Source organism: Erythrolamprus reginae, chromosome 2, assembly GCF_031021105.1.
Source record: "Erythrolamprus reginae isolate rEryReg1 chromosome 2, rEryReg1.hap1, whole genome shotgun sequence".
Lineage (NCBI taxonomy): Eukaryota > Metazoa > Chordata > Lepidosauria > Squamata > Dipsadidae > Erythrolamprus > Erythrolamprus reginae.
Window position 1 is genome coordinate 177,684,231 of NC_091951.1, and position 26,478 is coordinate 177,710,708.

The 26,478-nt window shown below is 40.3% G+C and overlaps 2 protein-coding genes across 6 annotated transcripts in view; both read right to left on the reverse strand.

Moving 5' to 3' along the window:
• The window catches only part of DIP2B (disco interacting protein 2 homolog B), a 250,046-nt gene extending 244,969 nt beyond the window's left edge, over positions 1-5,077 (reverse strand). For both annotated transcript variants that reach the window (XM_070740523.1, XM_070740522.1), the window contains exon 1: positions 4,776-5,077. In XM_070740523.1, coding sequence (XP_070596624.1) covers positions 4,776-4,878 — 103 coding nt within the window. In that variant the 5' untranslated portion in view covers positions 4,879-5,077. The remainder of the gene's footprint in view (positions 1-4,775) is intronic.
• Positions 5,078-10,554: 5,477 nt separating this feature from the next.
• The window catches only part of LARP4 (La ribonucleoprotein 4), a 58,034-nt gene continuing 42,110 nt past the window's right edge, over positions 10,555-26,478 (reverse strand). For all 4 annotated transcript variants that reach the window (XM_070740527.1, XM_070740529.1, XM_070740528.1 and 1 more), the window contains 4 exons: positions 18,878-19,036; positions 16,948-17,066; positions 16,405-16,573; positions 10,555-15,275 (listed from right to left, as the gene is read on the reverse strand). In XM_070740527.1, coding sequence (XP_070596628.1) covers positions 14,934-15,275; positions 16,405-16,573; positions 16,948-17,066; positions 18,878-19,036 — 789 coding nt within the window. In that variant the 3' untranslated portion in view covers positions 10,555-14,933. The remainder of the gene's footprint in view (positions 15,276-16,404; positions 16,574-16,947; positions 17,067-18,877; positions 19,037-26,478) is intronic.

Consider the following 26,478-nt stretch of genomic DNA (forward strand, 5'->3'; position numbering starts at 1 on the left):
ACTGGGCTATGCTGAAAAAGCACTGCAGTGCTTTGAATTGCAGCTTCAGGGATAGCGTATCAAGATCAGATGCTATGCAAACAATGCAGAATAAGCAGACCACTGCATACTTTAATTAATCTGTGTAAGGTAAGTTATAACATTATAAAAACTGGGTGGTTTTTTTTAAATCAGCCAAATATTCCCAATGTAGGATTTATTGAAAATGATATAAAAAGGAATATTTTTCATTTCTCCAAATCTAATACTATTCCAATTAATTGCTTGTGCCATAAATGAAACTGGGTCAATCAAATCTGACATTGGAAATTTATATTTATATATTGCAGAGCTACATATCAAAACAAGAAGACTATAACAAGAAAACATCAACATAACAAAACCAACAATATAACAAAAAAAGCCCTGAAAGTTGATGATTGGGAAAACATATAAAAATGGTAAAACAAATTTTAAAAAACTATAATAGGATGGGCAGAAATATGAAGGGCAAGGGCAAGAAAATTATATAAATTTGCTATTAAATAAATAACATTTCTATTCTAAAGATGTACATAGAGATATTCATGCACGTTTACAAAGATAATGTTCCTATATAATGATATAACATTATTGCTTCCCACCCAAATATTGTGCAGAAGAAAATCATGGATCAGACTTGAACAGTTTCTGCAGTAGCAAGAATGCTATTCTCCTTAAAGACCACTGTACAGAAATACAGCAACATCCCGTAATGATTTGTATTGAATTACCTGTTTTCTCAGTATTCTTATTTGCATATTAATATTTGAATATCAATAGGCCTTTAGTTTTAATGATTTCTCTATAGCCCAGTACTGTATTACTAAAATGTAATGCATTATACAAGCAAGGCATGTGATCTTTGCTCAATTATTAATTTTGTACCGTACACATTTTATAGTGCAAAAATCATATAATATAGGACACTTAAAACAGTCATCTCTTTAAGTTTCTTCATTCAAGATCCAAAAATTAATTCCACTTGGCCAACTATATGGTTGGTTTGTGGTATTTGAATGAGAGTCAGTTTGTAACAGTAGTTAAGGCATCAAGCTAGAAACTGGGAGACCATGAGTTCTAGTCCTGCCTTATATACAAAGCCAGCTGGATGACTTTGGACTAGTCCCTTTCTCTCAGCTCTAGGAAGGAGGCAATGACAAACCACTTTTGAAAAACCTTGCCAAGAAAACTGCAGGGACTTGTCCAAGCAGTCTCTCTGGGAATCAAACATGATTGAACAAAAGAAAAAAATGAACAGCAGATCTAATGTTAACACAAATTAAACGACAAAAAATGAACAAAAAGAGCTATTATAAAAGAATTATGATATATATGGGAGTAGGCACCGTCTCCACCAAACAAAAAAATATATCCATTAGTTCAATCCCTTGAACTAATTAAGTAACTGCTTAGAATCCAGCCTGTCATGACAAATATATTATCTGGGTAAAATAATTCATAAAATGTCCCCTTCTGAAATAATTAACTTTGTATTCTCCTTAGAAAATTACAGCTTTGCAGGAATGAGACTACTATTTGACTTTTGAAAAATGATTCATACATGTGTCCCAAAAGGAAATTCAGGCACAGTAACAATGAATTCTGTATGTTTTATTAATTCTTGTTTAACTTACAACAGCTTCTTTTGTTTCACAAAATTCACTTAGGATTGTCATTTTGTGAGAACAGAAGACAATAGTTCAACAGCCAGTGAGCAGAAAACAACCTGGAGAGTTAAGAAAACAACTAAAAGGGGAAATATTAAGAGGAAATGTGCCATTTGTGTCTGAAATACAATTTCAGGTTGTGTTTTTAGCATAAACAGGAACTTCATGAAGTACTTACATATGCATTGAAACAGGCTGCAGATCATATAGAAAGCTCAAAAATTCTTCATTGTTTTCTAAACTCCCCAACCACCTAGATCCCTTTTAAAATTCATTTTGCTTTCAAAGAGATGCTGCCCTGCCAACCAGCAGCATAAGTGAGATAAATCATTCCTAGTAGTCATGGATAAGTTTTAGTCAAGTGAGTTCTATCAAGGGGTCATCAAGAGTCTTTGGAGAGGGGTCATCAAGAGTCTTTGGAGAGGCGCCGCATACAAGTGTATTAAATAATAAAAAGGTCCCTTTCAACTCTAATAATTAATTAATTAATTAATTAATATTTTGAGACCATTGACCTGGATGCAACTAACATACAATTAAAATTAAAGAATGCTTACTTCAAATGTTCAATGCTTTTCAATCCCAGAATTCCTAGTCATTTGTCACAAAAATAAACTCCTGTTTAGCGTCACCAACTTTCCTAACTTCAGTGTAGTTTTGGAGCCACTTGCTTATATGTGTATTTAAGCTTGTATACATTTGAATCATTATACAGCAGGAGTGGGCAATTAATTTTCCTAAAGAGCCATATGAAAAACTAGGATGGTTGGGGAGAGCCAACAGCCCACAGTTACCAACAATACCAACATTGTGAGCCAGACTAGGAAAGTCAAAGGTGTAAATGTGACCAACATCCTATAAAATGCCCATATCATATCAAGAACAAATGGTGCATCATGTCACTCTCATACTTCAGAATATGTACAAATATCCATATATTTAAACAACTATTCACTTCAACTATTCACTATCTTTAAAATGGTAAAACTGGTTACACTATCCATTTTTTAATCTTATCTACCAAATACTGATTATCAAGTCCACCCACTATGACGTTCAATGATAGGCAATATTGCTGATGGGAATTCCCTATATATTCTAACACAAGTTATGATATCACTGCACCAAGTGGTAAGATATATATAATAAACATATGCAGGGGGAATAAAACAGAAACTGCAGCAATTATCCAGGCAGACAAATGGCCTATCATCTAGCAGCTCTTAACTGCATAAAGTATATTTGTAATTCTCAGTCAACAGCAAAGCTTCCCACAAACCAATATTTTTTTTTAAAAGGTCCATCTGATTACCCAAATGGAGGAAATTAAAACCTGGATCCAGGCCGGGATAAAATGGATCCTCATATTTTTTTTACATGAAAACTACTGAAACTACTGAGTACCACTTACAAATCACAGATTCCATCTTTCTGCACAAAATGATATTTGCATCAATTATGAAAAAGGTGGATTCTTATTGTTTTTATGTTGAATCCATGTGAACCTGCAGATTATATCCATCATTGATGTGGTCAGATGTATACAAGTGGAATGAATGGAAGGAATGGAAAGAATGTGACCTGGTTCTTTCAGCGACTGTTACATCCTCAACCATCATATTCTGCCTAAGCATTTCTCTAAATTATGATGTAGAAGGGTCAAAAATTCTTTTTTAAAAGATGGATTCAGAAAAAAGCTTAAATTAGTCAAGTAGTACTTCCAAGACAACTTTGCCTGGCAATTATTAACAAATGGAGGGACACTAAATCTGGAGGGACATTTTACCAAATAATGGAAGAAAACACATTATATTCTTACTGTACTTCTAAAACTAAATCTCAAAACTGGACTGAAGCCATTTCTTTACAGAGAGATACTAAGCACACAAAATTAGAAGATCGATGATTATAATGATTCTGTCTGTGCAGGGGGAAGAATCTATGATTTGTTGGTGATTTCAGGTGTGTTCCATATAAAATGGTGATGCTCTATGACGATCACTGCATTGGATCTATTTTTACAACACGCAGTATTGTAAAAATACAGATACATGATTGCAATGGCACATTTGTCTGCACAGAACAAGTGAGACTAGTGTTCTGATAATTGTTTCATAAGGACTCCAAGCAAAACCTGGGGGATTCACAGGAATCTCTGATTCAGATCTAGGGGTTTTTGGCCTTTTTATATGTGCCAACAATGTTATTGCAGTGACCATTATAATGAACAGATAACTATGACCTCTATTTTAATAGAAGTTTTCATGCAAAAATCAGGAGGATAGGCACCTTGAATCCATCTTATTGTGTCACAGTAGCATCAAAAAACATCAGATCCATGACAGATTTCACCATGGCCTCCAGTGCATCCTACGTAAACATTCATATAAGGATGTGCATGAATCTAAATCTCACCAAACTGCTCCCCAGAAATCCATTCACAGCAAGAGCCAAATATTTGTTTAGTAACATCCTACTCATGTCATGACTGTAGATTCTGGGAGTTACATTACAATGCAGGTCGAAAGTCACAATTAAGTCACAGGCTGAGGGAAGAGGGAAATGTAAAAAAAAAAAAAAAAAAAGGAAATATCATCTATGCAGCCACAAAGAGGAAATTGCGTCTTTGTGGAAGAGAAGGGAAAAAATAAACTGAAACATTTGTGTGTGGGGGTGTGCAGAAGTGTGCGTACGCACAGGCGGCCGTATTTATTTTAGTCAACCTTAAAATAACATTTAAAACCCCCAAATAACCTAATCTGTTGTATCCAGCTTTCAGGCAGACGCTCAACCATGCTAACCCTAAAGGAAAATGTAAACGCCACCACCAGGGAATAGACTATAGAGAGCGCACGTTTGGGTGGGGGGAGAGACAAGAGGCAGGGGCCTTTTTCTTATTACCCCAGTTTTCTTCTCCCCACTCCCAGAAAAAATAAAAAAATAAAATCGATCAAACCACCCGGGAAGCCCAGGGGAAAAATATATTCCCTGTTGTCCACCGTCGGAGAAATGGAAAGCTGCCAGTAATCTGGTTTCCGCCCTATTAAAGAGAGAAAAGGGTGGAGGGGGGGGGGGGGGAGCTCTCACCTTCCGAAAGCTCTAGCTCCAGCTCCGCAAGCTGCTCACGGACCTCTCGGGGCAAACCGACCGGAGGAGAAACAGCGCCGTTACCGCCCGGCGGCTCAGCCATGATGGGAAACGAAAAGTGCCCGACTTCGGCGACTTCTCTTCCTCCTTTCCCTTTTCAGCACCGGCAGGTCCGGGTCTTGCCGTGCCCAACAGAGGCGGCAACGAGACCCACCGCCGTGGCCATAATCCGAACCTCTCCTTCAGCCTCGTCGCCACCGCCGCCACCCTCCTCCTCCTCCTTTCAGCCGCGTTGAAGGAGCCCGGCTAAGTCACATGAGAGAGGCGGGCAGGCCCAGCCCAACCGCCAGCTTGCCTTCCCCCGCCTCACGAAAAAGACGGGGGAAGCGCCGCCCTGGGCAGGCCCGGCCCAGCGCTGGGAAAAGCCAGGCCTGTGCCGCGGGCGTCCTCTACCGGTCTCCTCCCACAAAACTGCCGGCCCTTTCGGACTGCCGCCGGCCGTAGGAGGCCAAGGCGAGGCGGCTGCGTCTCAAGCGATTGCCTCCGGGCACAATTGCGTTTCACTAGAGCCTTTCGAACTGCGACGACCCCGCCGGGTTTCTCCCCGATGGATGTCGCCATTTACCCTAAATTTCTGCATTAGCCGAACACTGTCGCCTGGAAAAGGCTCCGTTTATGTAGGCTGAGGGCCGTAGTGCTTCATGCAAAACGCAGCCAAAGACAAAGGTGGAATGTTTAAAACTGCAGAAAGCGATGGTTTATATACTTTTATATATACCTTTTAGTATGATATGCTATAGCTTGACTTACGACCACAACAGGCCAAAACGTATGTTAAGTAGGACCTTTGTAAGTGAGTTTTGCTTCATTTTATAGCATTTAGACATATACAGCTTCACAGTGCTTTACAGCCCTCTAAGCAGTTTACTCAGAGTAAGTATATTGGCCCCAACAATCTGGGTCCTCATTTTACTGACCTTGGAAGGACAGAAGGCTGAGTCAACCTTGAGCCTGGTGAGATTAGGTCTGCCAAACTGCTGGCAGCAGGTGATCAGCAGAAGTAGCTTACAGTACTTGCACTCTAACCACTGCACCACGGAGGCTCTTTTTTATTATCTTTATTGCCCAGTTGTGAATCGCAGCAATTGATAAATTAGTAACCTGGTTGTTAATTCAACCTGGCTTCCCCCCTTGACTTTGCTTATCAGAAGGGGATCAAATGACCTTGGGACACAGCAACAGTCATAAATGTGAACTAGTTGCCAAGCATCTGAATTTTGGTCACATGATCACGGGGATGCTGCAAAGGGCCTAACTCTGAAAAACAGTCATAAGTCACTTTTTCTAGTGCCATTGTATCTTGGTTCATTAAATTAACTGTTGTAAGTTGAAGACAACTTTTCTAGGTATAGTGGCTAACTCAAAATTACAGAAACCCTTGTAGCAGTTTGTCTGAAATTGTGACCAAATGGCAGGTGTTTGCCTCCCAACAATTCAGAAGGATTATTTAGTGCTATTTTTGCCAGTTAAGGTCAACGTGTTTGTTTTGTGGTTATTATTGATCTATGTATACTTAAGTGCAAATTGAGAAATTGGTTTAGCACTTTAATGTACTCTTGGTTCCTAGCTGCACAGTATAAGGAAACATAACTATGGCATCCCCAATAAATACCATTTCCCACCTGGTTTCAATTTAAATTTCTGCAGCAAGAGAGTCCATCCCTCAGAAGTTGCCTTTTGCATTGCTAAATAGCTCCCAACAGGACATTTTCTTGATATGCAATTGAATTTTGTCTCTTCTATGTAACATTCCTTCAGCTAGAAAAGGGTTGTCAAACTCATGGCCCGCTGGCCTCGTGTGTCATGTGCTGGCCACCCCCCACCCCCATTTAGCAAAGGGGGGGAAAGTTGTGATAAATCACATGACGATGCGTTTGACATTCCTGTGCTAGAACTATGGAATTTCCCATCATTCTTTTTTCCAAGCTAAAAATACCCAATGCTTCCAGACTGATCAATGAAAGCAGTGAAGATTTCATTCAATTTTATAATGTATTCTCAAATCTCAAAACCACCAAACTTTCTTTTTTCTTCCAGGGCTTTATTCATTTTGGTTGCTTTCTTCTGGAAGGTACCAATTTGCCAATGCTTATCCAAAAATGTGGTGCTAAAAAATGGATGAAATATTTTTGGATCAGATTTAACAATGTTGGAAGGGACCTTATAGGCAGAGGTGGACTGCTAAGGTGGAACAGTGACATGTGCTCAGCCCCGTGGCTCTGAGTGCTAGTGGAGTCCAGCGCAATTATACTACTGCACCTGGGCAGGTAGTGAAATCGCGCACAGACATACAGGTGTGCCTTGACCCCTTCCTCTCTGTGGTAGATGCTCAAATATTGGAACACTGCTATCATGTCTCCACTGGTCCTTCTCTTCACTAGACTAGACATGCCCAGTTCCTGCAACCATTCTTCATGTTTTTGTCTCCAGTCCCCTAATCATCCTGATTGCTCTTCTTGCACTTTATCTAGTCTCAACATCTTTTTTTATAGTGTGGTGATCAAAACTGGATGCAGTATTCTAGGTGTAGTCTTGCTAGAGCTTTATGGAATGGTATTAGTACCTCACTTGATCTTGATTGTATTCCCTCTGTTAATGTATTTTAGGATTAGTCTGAAAAATGCATGGTGGAACAATTACTTTTCTTAATTGTGATAAATTTTGGTTGATACATTTTGGAGGGTTTAACTGCATCATATTTTGAAGTGTGTTGGTTCGGGACATCCAGATCTTTTTTTACAAGCCTTGCTTCCTAATAGGATTAGTCCCACTACCCAATGTTATATTTATGCTATTGTTTTTTTTGTCTGGTCCTGCAAACATGCTAACCAGGAACACTTTAACAATCCCTTTATTTAAGATGGATTGTCAATCATTTTGTCTATCAATTGCTCTGCTTAAAATGATAGTACAGTGTTCCCTCACTTTTCACGGGGGATGCGTTCCGAGACTGCCCGCGAAAGTTGAATTTCCACGAAGTAGAGATGCGGAAGTAAATACACCATTTTTGGCTATGAACAGTATCACAAGCCTTCCCTTAACACTTTAAATCCCTAAATTGCAATTTTCCATTCCCTTAGCAACCATTCAGATTATTACTCACCATGTTTATTTATTAAAGTTTATTAAAAAAAAATATTTATTAAAGGCAGACGAAAGTTTGGCGATGACATATGACATCATCGGGTGGGAAAAACCGTGGTATAGGGAAAAACCCCACGAAGTATTTTTTAATTAATATTTTTGAAAAACCGTGGTATAGACTTTCCGCAAAGTTCGAACCCACGAAAATCGAGGGAACACTGTATTCTTACTCAAGGACTCTTTGGCAGGAGAAAACTGAAAAAAATGAGTGTCTCTTAGTAGCAATAGCACTTAGACTTAGATACCGCTTTATAGAGCTTTATAAAACTCTGAACATTTTATAAATGTTGGCATATTGCCCCTCAAACTCTGGGTCCTCATTTTACTGACCTCAGAAGCCGCTCAAGATTCAACTCCAGACTGAACAGAATTAGCCCGCAATAGTGCATTCTAATCACTCTGCTACAGGGGTGAAATGCTCCGTGATCGCTTGTGCTTGTCAGAGAGCTGGTTATAAAGGCACTATGAGGCTCCGCCTACCCACCTGGATGCCACCATTTTGGTTCTTTTACCCTATGCACATGCGCAAAATGTTCTCTGCCACCATGATTCATAAACATTAAACAGAGATATGGGGCTAAGGGGTTTAATCCAATATGGCTGCTCCCAATTAATTCAGGCAAGTCCTTGCTCTTTTCTCTTTGGTGATGGATCACAGGAATATGTCAACACAGCTATTTGAAGAGTTTGTTGTCTTAATCGTAATTATCTTCATCAGCATTTTTATTATGATCACTGACAAATCCAAAATACGTGTGTTAAAGAAAGCAGTCATCATATATAAAAATATATATAAGGACATAAGTCAAATAAAACTCTGGGCCTGATTAACACATCACTAAAGCACTTCCGAAGGAATATTTAATGAATTCTGTAAGCATCATCACAGTTCAGCCTCCAAAAATATACCAGAATCTAAATTTATTTAAGAGAAATAAATGTAAAATAGGGCAGAACTGCGTAGTGTTTTAGTCACTACAAAGATAGTCAAATTTTCAGCCTCCCCTGCTTTTGTTATTTTATTTAATTACTGGCTTAGTCATCAACACTGAGCAGCTGTCTTCCATATGCAAACGTAGCTAAAACAATAATCAATAAAATATAGGCAATAAAACTATGTCTTTTGTAAATCTTTTCAGGGCCAGGGTGATTGAATTTGCATAAAGTACCAATTTGTGGCTAATTGAAACTATTTATTGAATTAATGCAATTTCCTGATTTCATACAAAGCAGAGCTACAAACTAGCTAACTTTATTCTAGATTATGCAAACTCAGCCATTATGCAAATCAGGCTGTTTTGTTTAACAAGCCTCAGCTTTACAATATCCAAACCAAAGTATATTTGTTCTCTGCTGAATAGCTTATTCATTACCAAGGACAATAAAGCGTATTAAGACTATAGAGGTCGGACAGGAAGAATTTGAAGAAAATCTGTCTTTAGTCCTTTATTGCTCTTTTGTGCCTTGCCCCAATTTATCAATAAACTGTAGTATTTCTCACAAACAACTCTCCCCTTTACTTTCAGATTCATGTAATGTTTCAGTTTTTTGTTTACCTATATGATGTATTGTTCTAGGAAAGATGAAAGAAGTTAAAATTCTATCTAAACTCATTTTTAACTCCTAAACCAGGTTTCTGCCTTTTTGGCCTTATTCTCAGGAAAACCCACCCAATTTTATCTGAATTTAGAAACTGAAAGTCAGGTCTCATTAGTCCTTGGATCAGAAATCACCTGGGAATTCCAGGCCTGAACTGAATAAATTAAAGACAACCTGGAAAAAGGCAATAGCAAGCTGAATTGTTGTAAATAAATAATTGTAGTGATCTATTTTTTATTTTTACTTTTTTCTGCTCTTGGTCAATCAACCTTGATTTTAAGTAGTAAATCTGAAAATAAGAGTCCTGGGAATTATATCTCTTCTGAAGAAAAATTAAAAATGAAGACATGCCTGTCACACACAGATCATAGTGTATTAATGGAAACGGATCATTATAATCTGAATGGAATTTAAGATTTTCTCCTTGCAACAGAATGAACTATTTTTGAGCCCATCATCTACCTCTGGGGTCAGCATCACAAAGGACTAATTGTGTCCTGGGCCATCTCTTCCCAATACTCATTCCCTTTTTACAATTATTTATTTCCAGGGAAGGTAAGATCTAATTTCTAGTTCTGGCGCCAAGTGAAAACTAGGAACAATGTATTGGAGAAAAAATTGAAAAAGTGGATCTTTACTACCAGTTAGGATGGCAGACTAATGCAAACAAAACTAAAGGCATTTGAAACTAACATTTACATAGGGGAAAAAATGAATGGATTCCATAACAATTTCTGAAGAGTCAACAGAATGGAATATGACTTAAATCTATAGACTGACTTTTCAAAAGGTTAATTTACTTTCTCTTATTTAATTTACATATGGAAATAAAAGAAATGATCATCTCATTTTCATTGATAAATTCCATGGATTTCTTTCATTAATGTGTTTCCTCACCTTTCAGTTTTTAGCCTGTTAGATTTGAACATATTTCCTCTTGCTATTTATTACATCAAATAATATTCAGACAAAGTTATTGTTTTTTAAGGTGGCTTTTATTATTTCCTTCTAACTGTTATTTCAATTTCCCATAGCACCTTGGCAATGTCAAAAACAAATACAAATACATGTATAATCTTAACAATTAAGCATGAACCTACTTCACACAATTTCTTGGATTAGACAGCTTTGACAACAGGAATAAACCAAACTGATAAAAAATAGATAAGCCAAATAATTGATATATATATGAAGCCATCACTCTGCTAAGTCAGACTAGATGTATCACAGAAGTTGGGGGGAAAGATATAGCTGAGTAGTTTGGTTTATTAAAACAGAAGCCATTTGCACACCAACACTTATATTTGAAATTTCTTTGAGGGAAATTTTATCCATAACTGATTTTTTTTAAAAGAAAATCATTAAAGTGTTGAAGTTGTTAACAGGTTAATTCAGAGGCTGATTAGTTCCTATGCTAAATTTTAAATCTACATTAATACACTCATTCCCATTTTTTCAAGAGTCAAGGGCTGAAGATGCAAATAACCTTCATCCAAAGAACAAAAGGGGGGAGATTACAGGTACCATCCTAAGGAAGCCAATGCGATATAATAGATTCTCTCTCACATACACACAAGAGCATGATAGACCATTACAGACTGATGGTGATCTTATGTTTTAGAAGAAAATATCAAAAGTTAAAAGAAAAACCTATTGCATATTTCTTGTAATCAACAGTTTACAAAAGTTTAAGCAATCCCAACCCCGAAGTGCATTTCTGTTGCATTTGTATCAGTATACAATGTAGCGTTTTATAAATTTAAAATAATCTGTACACATGTAGCAGGAATTTTTACCCAAGTGAATTTCACTCGACAATAAAAATAGTGGATATATTCAGACATTTAGCTGATACTAACGAAGTAATAAGGCCATAGCTATTTAAATTATAGTAAAGCATTGCTTAAGTCACTTAATTGCTACTGATCTGCCCATATCTTTAGGTCAATAAGAAGAGTTTGATTTTAATCCGCTAAAACAGCATCACAACTTTCCAAACTACTTTGGGAGGGAGGAAGAGAAAAAACAAATAGAAATACAAATTTCATCCAGATAATCTTTTCCCTTTTAAAGAAGTACAATACCGTGGCTCAGAATTCTTAAATAAAATTAAAGATACAGAATGTGTAAAAAACCCTCAAAATTTCCTGTTAATGAAGATCTCCTTTCACAAGTTCAGGAAACAATGATAATTGTGATCTTTATCATCTTGCATATTGTTATATTTCATCAAACCTTTAAGGGTAAAAGGCATGTACATCCAATAATGACCTATTAAAAGGGAAAATGTGACTGTTCTCTTAGTTGATAATTTTGGCACTGATGCTCTATGAAATGCAAACATCAGCTTCATCTCTGTTGTTCCAATATTTACAATGAAAATGCCTTTTTTATTACATTTACCAGTATAAATCATACTGGCAATGTCATTTACATTCAACCATTGCTGAGACAGAGGATAATGATTTACAAGTTGGTCAATATATCAACTTTGTTTTAACAATGTCAATTTGTTCATTTACATTTAATGCACAGCTATGCAGGAAACAAACACTACCAATATTGCACATCCTTAACAGCAAGATAGTAAAATTGCCCAGACATTGAATCTAAAAACTTATTGTGTCTCATTTCTAAAGTAATATGGGAAGACTGATAAAAATCCAATTCACTCTCTGAGAATAATGATTAATCCAAATATCTTTGTTACTGAAAATTAATTGCAATTAACAGCATATAGCATATGGTTCTTTTTTGTTGTTTTTACTTCGTCATTCCTTCTATCTAAATTTACAGATTTAGGTATTTATGATAACAAAATAGACAGGGATATTGGAGGTGAGTGGAGAAGATGTTAACTGAGGAAATGCTTATCAAACACTTCCGTTTTAGTAAATCCCTCCAACGTATTAATTTGACATTGGAAAAGCTGCTTTTACACACTTTACACATACATTGCACAAGAGCCACTTGTGTGGAGAAAGCACACATGCGCAGACACAAGCTTCAGGATGTACAACACATCCTTTCCCACAACTTTCCTCTCACAAAAAATATCTGTGAGCTATGTTTGCTTCAATATCCAGTAAAGAAAAGAGTTACATTTAGATCTGTTTTTGAATACTAGATTCCATTCAAGCATGGACATATAAACAGAGTTAGATTTCATTGCCAAGTAACTTTTAAAGTAGCATCTTCCCACAGAACTGCCTTCTTCTTGAAGAGGAAGCATTTTTAAATAACTCCCAGAAACTGTTAATTCAAATCCATCTTTAGTTTGCAATGACACAGTGCTTTTATCTATCCTAAAAACAACTACAGTAAAGTATAGCAATTCAACCTTTTTTTTCCATTCCAAGTGCAATAATCAGAATTATGGGTCTTTTAAAATGAAATATTTATACATTTTTCAGAATTCCTAACATTTTAAGTACTTCACCTTTTGTGTCATATTCAGCAAAAATAGCATTATGAGTAAACCAAAGTGGGTTTGTACTTAAGAGACGTGATCAATTATTTGTTTTAATGTAAAGTCTGCCAAGGCCAGCAGTTACCTCAAAATGAGAAATGATTAATAACATGCATAGAAAAAGAATTATCACTGCCTTAAGTACATTTACACTTCTCAATCAAATTAAAAGTGATTGCCAAGCTGAATAAGTTAGAGAAATGACAAATCTGACTATATACACACAAACATACATATATATATTTGTATATGTATGCATAATGTATGTATCTATGTATGCATGTATGTATGTATGTATGTATGTATGTATGTATGTATGTGGTGTGTGTGTGTGTGTGTGTGTGTGTGTGTGTGTGTGAGTTCTCAAAGCCATTGATAAAAGAATGCCTACAGAATAAGAAACTGCCAAAAGTTTTCTGGCTACGAAAAATCAGAAGATTACCATTTTCACAGTTAATTATTTATCTGCCACTGACATTTTAAAGTTATCACTAACACACAAACTAAAAATGCATGGTGGTAATTCATAACTGAGTTTTCCAGTGTTTATAACTAATGTCTTTAAATTTGTACATTTGCTACCAACTAAAGAATCCAATATACTTTCCCCTAACACTTTAATACAGAACTTTGAAGTCTAACATGCTGATTTCGCAAGATTCATGTTTTGTAGTTGTCCTACTTCTTTTCTTAAATTCTATAATCATCAGCTTGTAAACCACACAGCTTGTTGCACATTGTTATTCTAATTAACATAAATCTATCCTAATATTCTTGCCAATATTCTCCAAAGTACGTCAGTTTTCAGTTATCAGCTCTATTGAACAGGGAAACTTAACAATCTTTGTTTTGTCTCCCCATTAAATAAAGCCTGATTTCTGGTATAGTTTGAAACTCCTTCAAGAAGAAAAGGTGTTTTCAGTATATCAAAGTATGGCCTTAGGGTGGCCACTCTATTTGTTAAACTGAAGTCAGACACCCCCCCCCCCCAAATTATCTTACCTCCTTCTACAGAATTGAGAATATTAAAGAGTTGGAAATCTCAATTCAATCCACAAGGAAATGTTTGCTATGAAGTTCACATTCCCTATTTTTAGTTTTGCATTTGTATCAGAATAACTACATTCAAGCTAGATGTGCTTAATTCTGTAATAAAGGGTCAGAGAAAATATTAAAGCAATGGAAAAATAAAACAATGCTATCCCTAATTAGATAAAATGCTGGAACAAATTAAAATCTTACCCACTATTTCTTGTTTACTAATGTTGCTGTTTGCAATCATAGTTTTAAAAGCTGACCAAAATTAGTAAAGTCAAAGACTATATTTCCAAAACACAAAATTCTACAGTAGTACAATCAATTATCATCAGTGACTAAATCATGACAACAGGTAATATGGCTACACTCATTCATACTGACCAAGCATGTCAGTTTTGGGGCTGAATTGTAATGCAAGGCCATTAATGGCATACATGTCATCTTACAAGCCATACCTTAAATAGATTTTTAGAAGTAATTTATAACTTTTACAATTTTTTTCCAAAAAAAATATTTGCCCCCTCTTCAAGTAAGAAACATGCTAATATGTGTATTTGTTCCTCATCTTTAATAAGCTAGTTCTTAATGCAAAAATCTAATTCAAACAGGAAATTAAAAACAGAAAGTTACAAAAATTATAATCTTTATCATATTTATATTGATTCTATTTCTCCAGCATTTTGTATCACTTCGAGATGAATATTGGGATCCCTTTAAGCTCTCTTACATTGCAAACCCTGTGCTCTTCAATTTACTGTCCACTTTTCCTATATTTATAATTCTCTGAGCTGGCCAGTTTCTCCTCTACTGCTCTTTAGTTCACAGTTCTGATTAAATAAAAAGTTTGATCAATTTTCCTTTGGTGATCGCGGTGGCATATACTGTTCCTTGCCAACTCGTCGAGGCGCTCCCTGAGGAGAAGACCTACGTCCACATTGGCGCCTCTGTTCCCTGATTTTTCCTGCAGCTCCTTTAGGAGGCCCATTGCCTCTGAAAACAGCCAAGTCATTCATACGTCCTTCAGACTTTTCATGTGCCTTCTCTCCAGCCTTCTCATGGGTGCCATTTTCTTCTGTTTTGGCAGGGGAGGTTACATTAGAACGCAGCTCCCTAAGTGGCTGAGCAGGAACAGAAGGTACTTCTTTTGGAGGTTTCTGACAGACCTCAGCATAACTAAGCTTCCGAGGTTCCTTACCAAAAGAAAAACACTTTAGTATGCCTCTAATATAACAATATAACTAGTGACAATTTAAAATTAAAGTTATATTTAGCAATTGTACAGACAGTTTGTCCTTAATTTACAACTAGTTGCTTAGCAACTATTTTAAGTTACAGTGGATCCTGAAAAAGCTACTTACAACATAGTTTCAAAGTTATAATTCCAGCAGCAACCCGGTGGTGATGTGAACAACATTCAGGGACTCCCTCCTCCCCTGCCTGTTTTCTTACTCCACCGTCTCCCACACCCTCCTCTCTAGCCCCATCACCGGTTATTTACCTTTCAGTGTAAATAACCGGAAGAAGCTGCTGCACCACGGAGCCTTTCTACGTAGTCCAGAGATTATGTTGGGAAAGGGGAGCAGGCTGCTCTGCCACTCAGCACACCTGCAGGGCTTCATGGCACTATCCAGGAAGTGGATAATCTTCAGAGTAGCCATGTTGCAATTATTCTAAAAATGGTGCTAGCTTTCAGAATGAAGCCACACAGCCTAGGGATGCTGAGAGGATAAAGTAGCTTATTCTCCTTTTCCAAGGTGAGCTTGGGAGCTCTTTAGATGGCAAATAAACAAATGGTGATGGAGGTTGGGGAGGAGGATGCGTGGGACCCAGTGACATGGGAAGCAGTCCCAAACCTTGTGGAGACCCAGTGGAGCAGGAAAGTAGGCCCAAGGCCTGAAAGTACCTCAAGCGACGGATAGAGTAGCATAGGGTGCCTTGGGGTGGGATGGGATCTTGGAAAACTTAGGGCAGGTGATCCTAGGATGGACCTTCATGGGCTTAGCCCAACTTTAAGACACACACAAACACACCATTCTGTACTTAATGATTGTGTTCGGGAGAGCAGGGATAGTGATCATTAAGCAAGGCAATCATCTGGACACCTTGCTTAAACAACCATCAGGACTTGCTACTATAATGGACAGACTTGATTACAGTTATAAGTCAAGAACTATCTATATTTATTGTTCTACCATTTTCATCCAAGTGAGTCTGACATTTTTATTTCAGGCTATTTTTAAAGGTTACATTCTATACCTCTATTATATCTGGAATGTGGTTTAATAAAACTATCCACAATGATTGAAAGCAGTAATTTACCTGTATCACTACAGCAGGCATTGGGTTTGCATTAGTTGTGGATGAAGTGGTATTTGTCCTGGGTGATTTTACAGTACTGGAGGGGCATACAGATGAAGGTGGGGAAGTTTGACTTGCAGCCTCCTTGTGCACGTGAACCTCTTCTAGTTTTTTCTCTTGCTGAGTGGCACTAGAAAAAGCATTAACAAAATGCTTTTGTTAATTTAATTCAAATACTTTAAAAAAACAAAATAACAAAATGAATTGTTTTGAAGGAGACAGGCATTTCCAAACAAATTTATTTTCTGCTTTAGAAATAAAGGCAGCTATGAATTTTGTTATGTGCTTTCAGTGTTGGTTGATTAAGATACCTATCTGAATTAAAATATTCAAAAGGAATCAAACTTGCATAATATTTTCTGTCTGGGGCTTATGTTAGGAGAAAACTGTTACCAACTTTACTGGTGTTAGAACTAAACACACAAATAAGTATTGTGCCTTCCTTGACATACAAAATTATTATTGGTAATACAGTACTTGCAATTGGAAGACCAATCTCCATACCTTAATCCAGGAAGATCAATCCCATAGGGAGAACTGGCATTCGTGACAGGCTGAATAACACTTTGGCCCTGCTCTTCCTGAGTAGTTGTTAGACAACTAACTGTCAAATCTTTGTTTTCCTAAATAGAGCAAAAGGGAAAAAAGAATGTTTGCAAAAGTAGGAACTAAATGTGTTATTACAGAAAACAAAAAGTAGATATCATACAGGCCACTAGCCACCTCAGATTTGAGATCAAAGTGGGTAGTGTAATAACAAAACAGAGGAAGTAAATCACAAAATTGAGCAAGGCTCAATCCAAAAAAAACATTTTAAAAAGAACAAGCAGCTCCATCAACCCTATCTTAAAATCTAGTGCAGTTTCATCTAAGATTGAAGACAAAGCAACCAGCCTAAGTTTTCCTAAGGGCCTAAAGACATGACTATGCCATTTGGCTTGGGGGTCCAGTAGGGGATCAGCGCAAAGGAGGACAACCAGCCTGTCACAAACCACGTCACTGAGAAAGTCAGCTGCTGGCAAGTCACACTCAGGTCTTGTTGTGTTCAACAACTGCAATTTACTTAACAATCCAGGGGAACAGACAAATTAGGCAGCTATGCAATGATTCATTTACAACCATGTCACTTAACAACAAAGTTGCAGGTCCCAATTGAAATGTGTTCATTTGTTATTGGGCAGTAGTGTGGGGCTAAAACTGTAAACTATGTTTTTCAATAATTTTTGTTAATTGCTGGATGTGAAAAGAACACCTTGGAATAAAATTTCATTTTCCTACAATGTACTGGTGCAAGCCCAGAATATACTAAGGCTTTAATTTAACAATATACAGTGGTACCTCTACTTACGAACTTAATTCATTCCGTGACCAGATTCTTAAGTAGAAAAATTAGAAGAAGAAGCAATTTTTCCCATAGGAATCAATGTAAAAGCAAATAATGTGTGTGATTGGGAAAACCACAGGGAGGGTGGAGGCCATTTCCTCCCAGGAGATTCTTAGAGGCCCCATGGAGGCTTCTTCTCGCCTTTTCAGGCTATTTCCTCCCAGGAGATTCATTGAGAGGCCCCACAGAGGCTTCTCCCCACCTTTTCCGACCCTGTTTCCTCCCAGGAGATTCCTAGACAGGCCCCACAGAGGTTTCTCCTCGCCTTTTCCGGCCGTTTCCTCCCAGAAGATTCCGAGACAGGCCCCACAGAGGCTTCTCCCCGCCTTTTCCGGCCTTGTTTCCTCCCAGGAGGTTCCTAGAGAGGCCCCCACGGAGGCTTCTTGTTAAAGTTTCGGAGGCTTGGGTTTGTAAGTGGAAAATGGTTCTTGAGAAGAGGCAAAAAATCTTGAACACATCTTGAAAAGTTTGTGAGTAGAGGCATTCTTAGGTAGAGGTACCACTGTATACATATATAAATTAAGCAAAAAGCAACTTTTGCAAAAGCTATAAATTTTGCTCTTGCTCCTAGAAGGTAATATAATAATATAAACAATATTTATATTGGGTTCAAGCAAAAGACTTCTCTGTGGGGGGGCCGGCCCTCTGGTATCAGCTCCCCCCAGAGATTCGCACTGCCACTACACTCCTCGCCTTCTATAAGAGTCTTAAGACTCACTTATGCCACCAGGCTTGGGGCGATTAGACCTTAGCCCCCTGGCCAACGAATGTCATGTATGGTTGTTGTTTAAATGGGTAAGATTGATTTTTAATATAATTAGAATTTTAGAGTAGTTTATTTACTTTTAATTAATTGGATTTAGCCTACTATATTTTATTGTTTCCTCGGACAGGGGCGGCATAGAAATCCAATCGGTCAATCAATCAATCAGTGAATGAATGAATATAGTAGAGATGAATTGTTTAACATTCTCAAATAATGTAACAATAAAAAATAGCATGCAAGATTAAAATTTAGAAAGAGAATGTGAAAAAAATACAATTAAATACCTTTTCTTTGCTTATTCCTTTAACTATATCTGACATCCTATTCTCCAGAACAGGATCTCCTTGTGTTTTTATCATGCTGCCTGGTAATGGTGGGAAATTTGAGGCTAGCAAGTCAAACTTTGGTGTCAAAGTCTTGGTTTCAACTGAAGCCTGAGGTCGCTAAAAAAGAGAAGTAGCATGTTAATATGTATTATTAATCTAATTTGCAAAAAACAGAGAATGTCATCAGATGTTTGTATCCAATCCCAATTATTAGGGAGCAAGTTAGCATGGGGAATTCTGAAATGGCTGAAGATTCAAAAGCTGACTGATTCGAGAGCATTATTTACTATAGCTCTAGATAAAGCTTGTATTTCCCAGAAGCAGCTCTTATGAAAATAGGCTATGCACTCCTCTTAATGGAGGCAAGTCAAAACTATAGTTAGAAGGACCTCTGTCCAGTTTTGGTGATGGACAGATGTCAATTTTAGAATAGTCAACGCTGACTATTGGTCCTTACGAGTGGATTACTTAATGTATTTTACATGGGGCTGTTTTTAAAGACCATCTAGAACTATAATTAGCACACAATGAAGTCACTCTCGTATTAACCAGGACAACTCAATACAGTGATACCTCATCTTACGAACTTAATTGGTTCTGGGAGGAGGTCTGTAAGGCGAAAAGTTTGTAAGACGAAACAATGTTTCCCATAGGAAACAATGTAAAACTGATTAATGTGTGCAAGCAAAAAATAATAATCGCAAAAACAGCGCTCCGCTGGGCACCGCCCCCCGGCTGTCACCTTTTGAAACAGCCGAGTGCTTCTTGGCGTTCTTTCGAACGCTGAACCTGAAAAGTTCGGGTTCGGGAGAACGCTGAGAAGCGCCGCCGCCCGGCTGTCACCTTCCAAAAGTTTGGCAAAAGTTTGGGTTCGGTGCTCGGGAAAATGCCGAGAAGCGCTGCCACCCGCTGTCACCTTGCCAGAAGAACCGGTCAGGAGGCTCAAACGGAGGTGGGGATACCAATAGGGAATTCCAGGGGCGGAGCTTTGACATCACGGAGACATCCTTCCTGGAGTCCATGTTTCGGCCGGCCAGGAAGGACGTCTCTGTGAGACTTCCGGGTTCGGCGTTCAGGAGAATGCCGAGAAGTCCCCCGGCTGTTTCAAAAGGTGAGTCAGGCGGTGGCGCTTCTCGGCGGTCTCCTGAACCCGAACTTTTGCCGAACTTCCGGGTTCGGCATTCGTGGCGGTGTGTTCGTAAGGCGAAAAAAGTTCATAAGAGGCACAAAAATCCCGAACCTCGGGTTCGTATCTCAAAAAGTTTGTAAGACGAGGGGTTCGTATCACGAGGTACTACTGTATTGATATACAGTGTTCCCTCTATTTTCGCGGGGGATGCGTTCCGAGACCGCCCGCGAAAGTCGAATTTCTGTGAAGTAGAGATGTGGAAGTAAATACACTATTTTTGGCTATGAACAGTATCCCAAGCCTTCCCATAACACTTAAAACCCCTAAATTACAATTTCCCATTCCCTTAGCAACCATTTAGATTATTACTCACCATGTTTATTTATTAAAGTTTATTTTTTAAAAAAGTTTTTAAAAGGCAGCCGAAAGTTTGGCAATGACATATGACGTCATCGGGCGGGAAAAACCATGGTATAGAAACATAGAAGACTAACGGCAGAAAAAAACCTCATGGTCCATCTAGTCTGCCCTTATACTATTTCCTGTATTTCATCTTACAATGGATATATGTTTATGCCAGGCATGTTTAAATTCAGTTACTGTGGATTTACCAACCACGTCTGCTGGAAGTTTGTTCCAAGAATCTACTACTCTTTCAGTGAAATAATATTTTCTCACGTTGCTTTTGATCTTTACCCCAACTAACTTCAGATTGTGTCCCCTTGTTCTTGTGTTCACTTTCCTATTAAAAACACTTCCCTCCTGAACCTTATTTAACCCTTTAACATATTTAAATGTTTCGATCATGTCCCCCCTTTTCCTTCTGTCCTCCAGGGGAAAAAACTGCGAAGTATTTTTTAATTAATATTTTTGGAAAACTGTGGTATAGACGTTCCGCAAAGTTCGAACCCGCGAAAATTGAGGGAACACTGTATAACAGTAATATTCCAACTGCACCATTTGCCAATTTATTTCCACCAGAGTATAATTCAAGGTGCCTATGACCACTTCTGAAGTACTACATTGCTGGAGATCTGGCTTTCTTTGAGGCCTCTTTGTGATGGTATCTCTAGCTAGATTGCAGGGATGTTATGACAGACACAGCGCCCTTGCGGTCACATGATCAACATTTAGGGGTTTGGCGACCGGTATTTAATGGTGGAAGTTCCGTTTTCAATTATGCTTGTTAGCCAAGGATTACATGCCTGTTACTTTGAGATTACAACTCTAAGGATCTTCTTGTATATTACCTGAACTGAATTATAGCAAATTGAGTTCCAATAAAACTTCTGTGTCTTCCCATTTTACATTTTAAATATATAAGTCTTAAATTCTATTACTATTGCTAATTTCACCATTCCAATGACAAATATTCTCTTGTTTCTTAGCAAAATTCTTTTTTCTTTTATTCTTTTAGAAGGTATCAATTCAGGTATCCTGACCTGAAAACCTGTTCTGAGTCCTGCCAACCATTTCCTGATCCAGAATACTTTTTTTTTTTAGGAAATAGGCGTTGATTGCTTACCTGAACGCCTCTTCTCGTACGGTGAGCGGGTACAGCAGTCACATGGGTTGCTCATGTCCAATCCGGTGGAACTGAGCCTAGTATTAAAAAAGCTTGCCGGATCCGCCCCTTCCCCAGAATTCGCGAATCCATAGACTAGGCTCAGTTGTGAAGCTCTGTAGTGTTCAACTCTCATTGTTAGAGGAAGAAAGATATAGAAAGGTAAAGAAGACACATACAAGGGCGGGAAGTGACTGCTGTACCCGCTCACCGTACGAGAAGAGGCGTTCAGGTAAGCAATCAACGCCTATTCTCCGTACTGAAGGAGCGGGTCCAGCAGTCACATGGGACATACCCAATAGATGGTCCCTAGGGTGGGATTAGCTTGCTATCGTGTGAGATAACGGATTGGAGTACCCTTCTGCCGAAGGCAGCGTCCGCTGAAGCGTAAGAATCAATTTTGTAGTGCCTGATGAAGGAATTTGGCGAGGCCCAAGTGGCTGCTTTGCAGACCTCCTCCAACGGGGCTTGAGTCGCCCAAGCGGCCGAGGTGGCTGCGCTCCTGGTGGAATGCGCAGTGATGTTCCTTGGAACTGAGAGGGAGGCCGACTCATAGGCCTTAGATATAGTCCCTCTGATCCAACGGCCTATTACTGTTGAAGACACTTTGGCCCCCATGACTCTGGGATGATAGGCTACAAAAAGTGCTTCTGACCTCCGAAAGGGTCCTGTGCGTTGGATATATATTCTCAGCGCTCTGGTGAGATCCAGGGTGTGCCATCTAATTGCCAAGGGATGGTCTCGTTGGAGGCAGAAGGAAGGTAGGACAATATCCTGAGATCTGTGGAACATGGAACTGACCTTGGGTAAGAAGGTAGGGTCCAGTCGCAAGACTACCTTGTCCTGATGGAATTGACAAAGGTCCTGCCTGATTGAGAGGGCAGCCAGCTCCGAAATGCGCCGGGCAGAGGTAATAGCCACCAGGAAGGCTACCTTAAAGGATAGGTACCTGAGGGACGCCGATTTTAGGGGTTCGTATGGTGCCTGCGTGAGGGAATGGAGAACCCGTGGCAAATCCCAGGATGGATACCTGTGGACCTTGGAAGGTCTGAGGTTGGCTATGCCCTTGAGGAATTCCTGAACTTCAGGGAAGGATCGGAGAGGCTGTCTGCGGGGACCCCCTAGGACAGATGAAATGGCTGCCAGATGACGCCGGAGGGTGCTGGTGGAAAGTCCTTTATGGAAGCCTTGCATAAGGAAGGAAATAATTCTGTGTATGGGGATGCACAGAGGGGAGAGACCTTCCTGTAGACACCACTGGTGAAACTTGGACCACGTGTGGTCGTAGATTCGATTGGTCGAGCCCCTCCTGGCCTTTAGGATGACCTCCACTGAATCGGGGTCATGACCACGCAGCTCTAAATCTCTCCTGATAACAGCCAGGCGGTGAGGTGGAACCACTCCGGGTCTGGATGGAAAGAGGCCCCCTGCCGCAGCATATCCCCCGAAACGGGGAGTCGCCAAGGGTCCTGGACGGACAGCTGTTGGAGATCCGCGAACCAGGGCCGGCGGGGCCAATGAGGGGCGATTAAGATTACTCGGGCCCTCTCGGTGAGGACCTTGTGAATCACGTCCGGGAGGATTGGAATTGGAGGAAATGCGTAGAGTAGGCCTGGAGGCCATGGACTCCGGAGGGCATTGATTGCTTCCGCTCCCGGGGATGGAAATCTGGAATAGAAGCGAGGGAGTTGGGCGTTCGCATTGGTCGCGAAGAGATCCAGGACTGGTAGGCCGAATCTGAGGGTGATTTGATGGAACAGGTCTTGATGGAGGTTCCACTCTCCTGGGTCTATCGTTGCTCGGGATAGCCAATCCGCCTGGACGTTGAGGCTCCCCGAGATGTGATCGGCTAGGAGCGACTGGAGATGTTTTTCCGCCCAAAGGCCCAACTTGAGGGCCTCCCTCATGAGAGCCTTGGATCTCGTGCCCCCCTGTCTGCAGATATGGCTTTTTGTGGCAATGTTGTCGGTGAGAATGAGAACGTGCCGGTTGGGAATGCGAGGAGAGAAGTGCTTCAGAGCCAGGGAAACGGCTCTTAATTCTAGCCAATTGATTGGCCTGGAAGCTTCCTCCGGGGACCACGTGCCCTGGGCTATCATCCCCTGGGCGTGGGCGCCCCATCCCGATAGACTGGCATCTGTGGTGATGACAAATTGATCCGGGCACCTGAACGGGGATCCTCTGTCCATGGCCGGAGACTTCCACCACTTGAAGGATCTGCGAACACTCAGTGGGATGACAATGCGTCGATTTGAGTTGCTGTGCCCCGATCTCTGAAAAGGCAACAGTAGCCACTGGAGTTCCCTAGCATGAAGGCGAGCCCAGGGAATGATGCCTATGCATGACACCATCTTCCCCAAAAGGGAAGATAGAGTAACTATGGATACTGAAGGATTAGATAAAATGTTAGAAATTAACTCCACTATACTGAGTTTTCTCTCGGGGGAGAGAAAAACCTGGGAGGATTTTGAATCAATAATGGATCCCAGGTGAGAAATGGAAGTGGATGGTTGGAGGTGACTTTTATCAAAGTTGATGGAAAATCCATGGTCCTGAAGGACTGACATGGTGACAGAAAGGTCTGTTTTCACTCTCTCTAGGGAGTTCCCATGAATTAAAATATCATCAAGATAACATAAAATGTGGATGGGAGACGCCCGGATATAGGCCGCCAGGGACCCCAAGAGCTTTGTAAAGACCCGAGGGGCCGAGGAAAGGCCAAATGGCATCGCCCTATACTGGAAATGCCTGCCTTGAAAGGAAAAACGTAAATATTTTCTGTGGCATTTGGCTATAGGAATGTGAAGGTAAGCTTCAGTGAGGTCTAGGGAGACCATGAAATCTCCCGAGTGAATGGCGGCCAAAATAGAAGACAAGGAGTGCATCTTAAACTTCCTATATTTGATGAATAGGTTTAGTTTCTTTAAATCCAAAATGGCTCTCCAACCTCCGGAGGACTTTGGAACCATAAATAGGATGGAGTAAAAACCTAGGCCCTTCTGACTAGAAGGGACCGGCTGAATGGCTCTGATGGACAAAAGATGAGAAATGGCCTCCTCCATACGGTTACAATCTGAGGATGACCTGGGAGAAGGGCAGGAAATAAAACGTTTTGGGGGAGGAGAAATAAATTCTAAAAGAAGGCCTGTTTGAACAGTGTCAATGACCCAAGGGTCCTTGGAGGTGAGACGCCAATTTGAGGCGAAATGAGCTAGGCGACCCCCTATGGGAATGGAGGTAAGATTACCATCTAGGTTTTTTTGAAGCCCTGTTAGAGGAAGCTCCCCTTTGGAAACGAAACCCTCTACCCCTGGAGTTCCTACCTTGGGAACGAAAGCGGGGGGAATACTGACCTGGAGATCTCTGATAGGAAGCCGCTTGATCTTGCTGGCGCCCTGGGCGACGAAAGGACTGCGTTTTGGTAACCTTTTTGGTGGTTGGACCCAAAACCTTTTTCTTGTCCGTGGTCTCCGTGAGGAGTGGATCGAGAAGATCACCGAAGAGAAGGTCGCGCTTTAAGGGGCCCTGGGATAACTGCCACTTTTGGCGAACTCCCGCTTGCCAAGGGCGAATCCATAGGAGTCTTCTTGCCGTTGTAGAGGCTGCAATTGACTTAGCAGAAAATCTAGTAGATTGCAAGGTGGCATCAGCCACGTACTGGGCAGCTGCAAAGACCTTGTTGAAGTCTTGTTGACCTCTCAAGTCATCGGGAGGAATGTGCTGTTGAAGTTGGCGAAGCCACAGCAGCATGGCTCTGGAGAAGAAGGAGGCTGCTGCAGAACTTTTAATGGCCCAGGAATCAGCGGAGAATCCTCTTTTGAGCATTTGCTCGATGCGCTTGTCCTCTGGACGGAGGACTTCCTCCGCCTCGCCTGGCACAGCCGCTGCCGAGTGAAGAATTTTGACAGGTTCATCTGGTTTGGGAAAAGATAGAAGCTCTTCATAGGAAGAGGAGAGTTTATACAACTTCCTGTCCTTGGTAGAGGGATTAAGGCCAGAGGCTGGAAAATCCCACTGTTTGAGTAAGGCATCTTTAAACAATTTAGGCATAGGAATTACCTCATTATCCTCCTGTTCCTCTGTGAAGTAAGGTAAATTCTCCTCCGGGGGATCAGTGGAAGTGGAGGCTTGTTTCTCCTGGGCTGCTAATCCCGTAGAAATTCTAGCTTTGAGGAGGAGAGATTTGAATAGTTGAGAAGGGAAAATAGTAATTGGAGGAGGGACCTTTATTTGGGATTCCTCATCCTCTGATAAGCCCTGGAAAGGGTCTTCATCCTCCTCTACATCCTCATATTCATCCTGGGAGGATTCTGAATCATCCTGAATAGGAGCTCTGACCGCTGGGGAAGAACCCAAGGGGCGGGAGGAACGAGAAGGAGGAAGAGGTAAAGGAAGCTCATTGATGGAGGAGAGTTTGGCATCAATGGCTTTGGACAACACAGCAAAAATAGATTGGAACTCAGGAGGTAAAGTGGAAATATCAGCAGAAATGGCAGAAGAATTCCTAAAGGCCTGGGAGGATCCTGGCTGGGGGGAATCTTCAATAATATCTGGTTCCTCTGGACCTATGCCCCATAGGTTAGGTTGGGGTCTGTCTAGGTTTGGCTCATCCAGAGATAACACAGGGACCCCAGAAGGAGGCAGACTAGAGGCCTCTGGTGGGTCTTGACTACTGATTACTTGGGCCTGCACTTTCAAACGTTTTGCTGATTTGTCATGAATTTTTTGTAGGGCTAGGTCCCTTCTCTTCTCAGCCCTGGTGACCTTGGTCGAGGGACGGGCCCCTGGAGAAGAGGAGGAAGAGGCCTGTGGGATACTAGTAATCTCATCGCCTGTAGGCCTGGCCTCTCTGGGACCTTTAGTTGT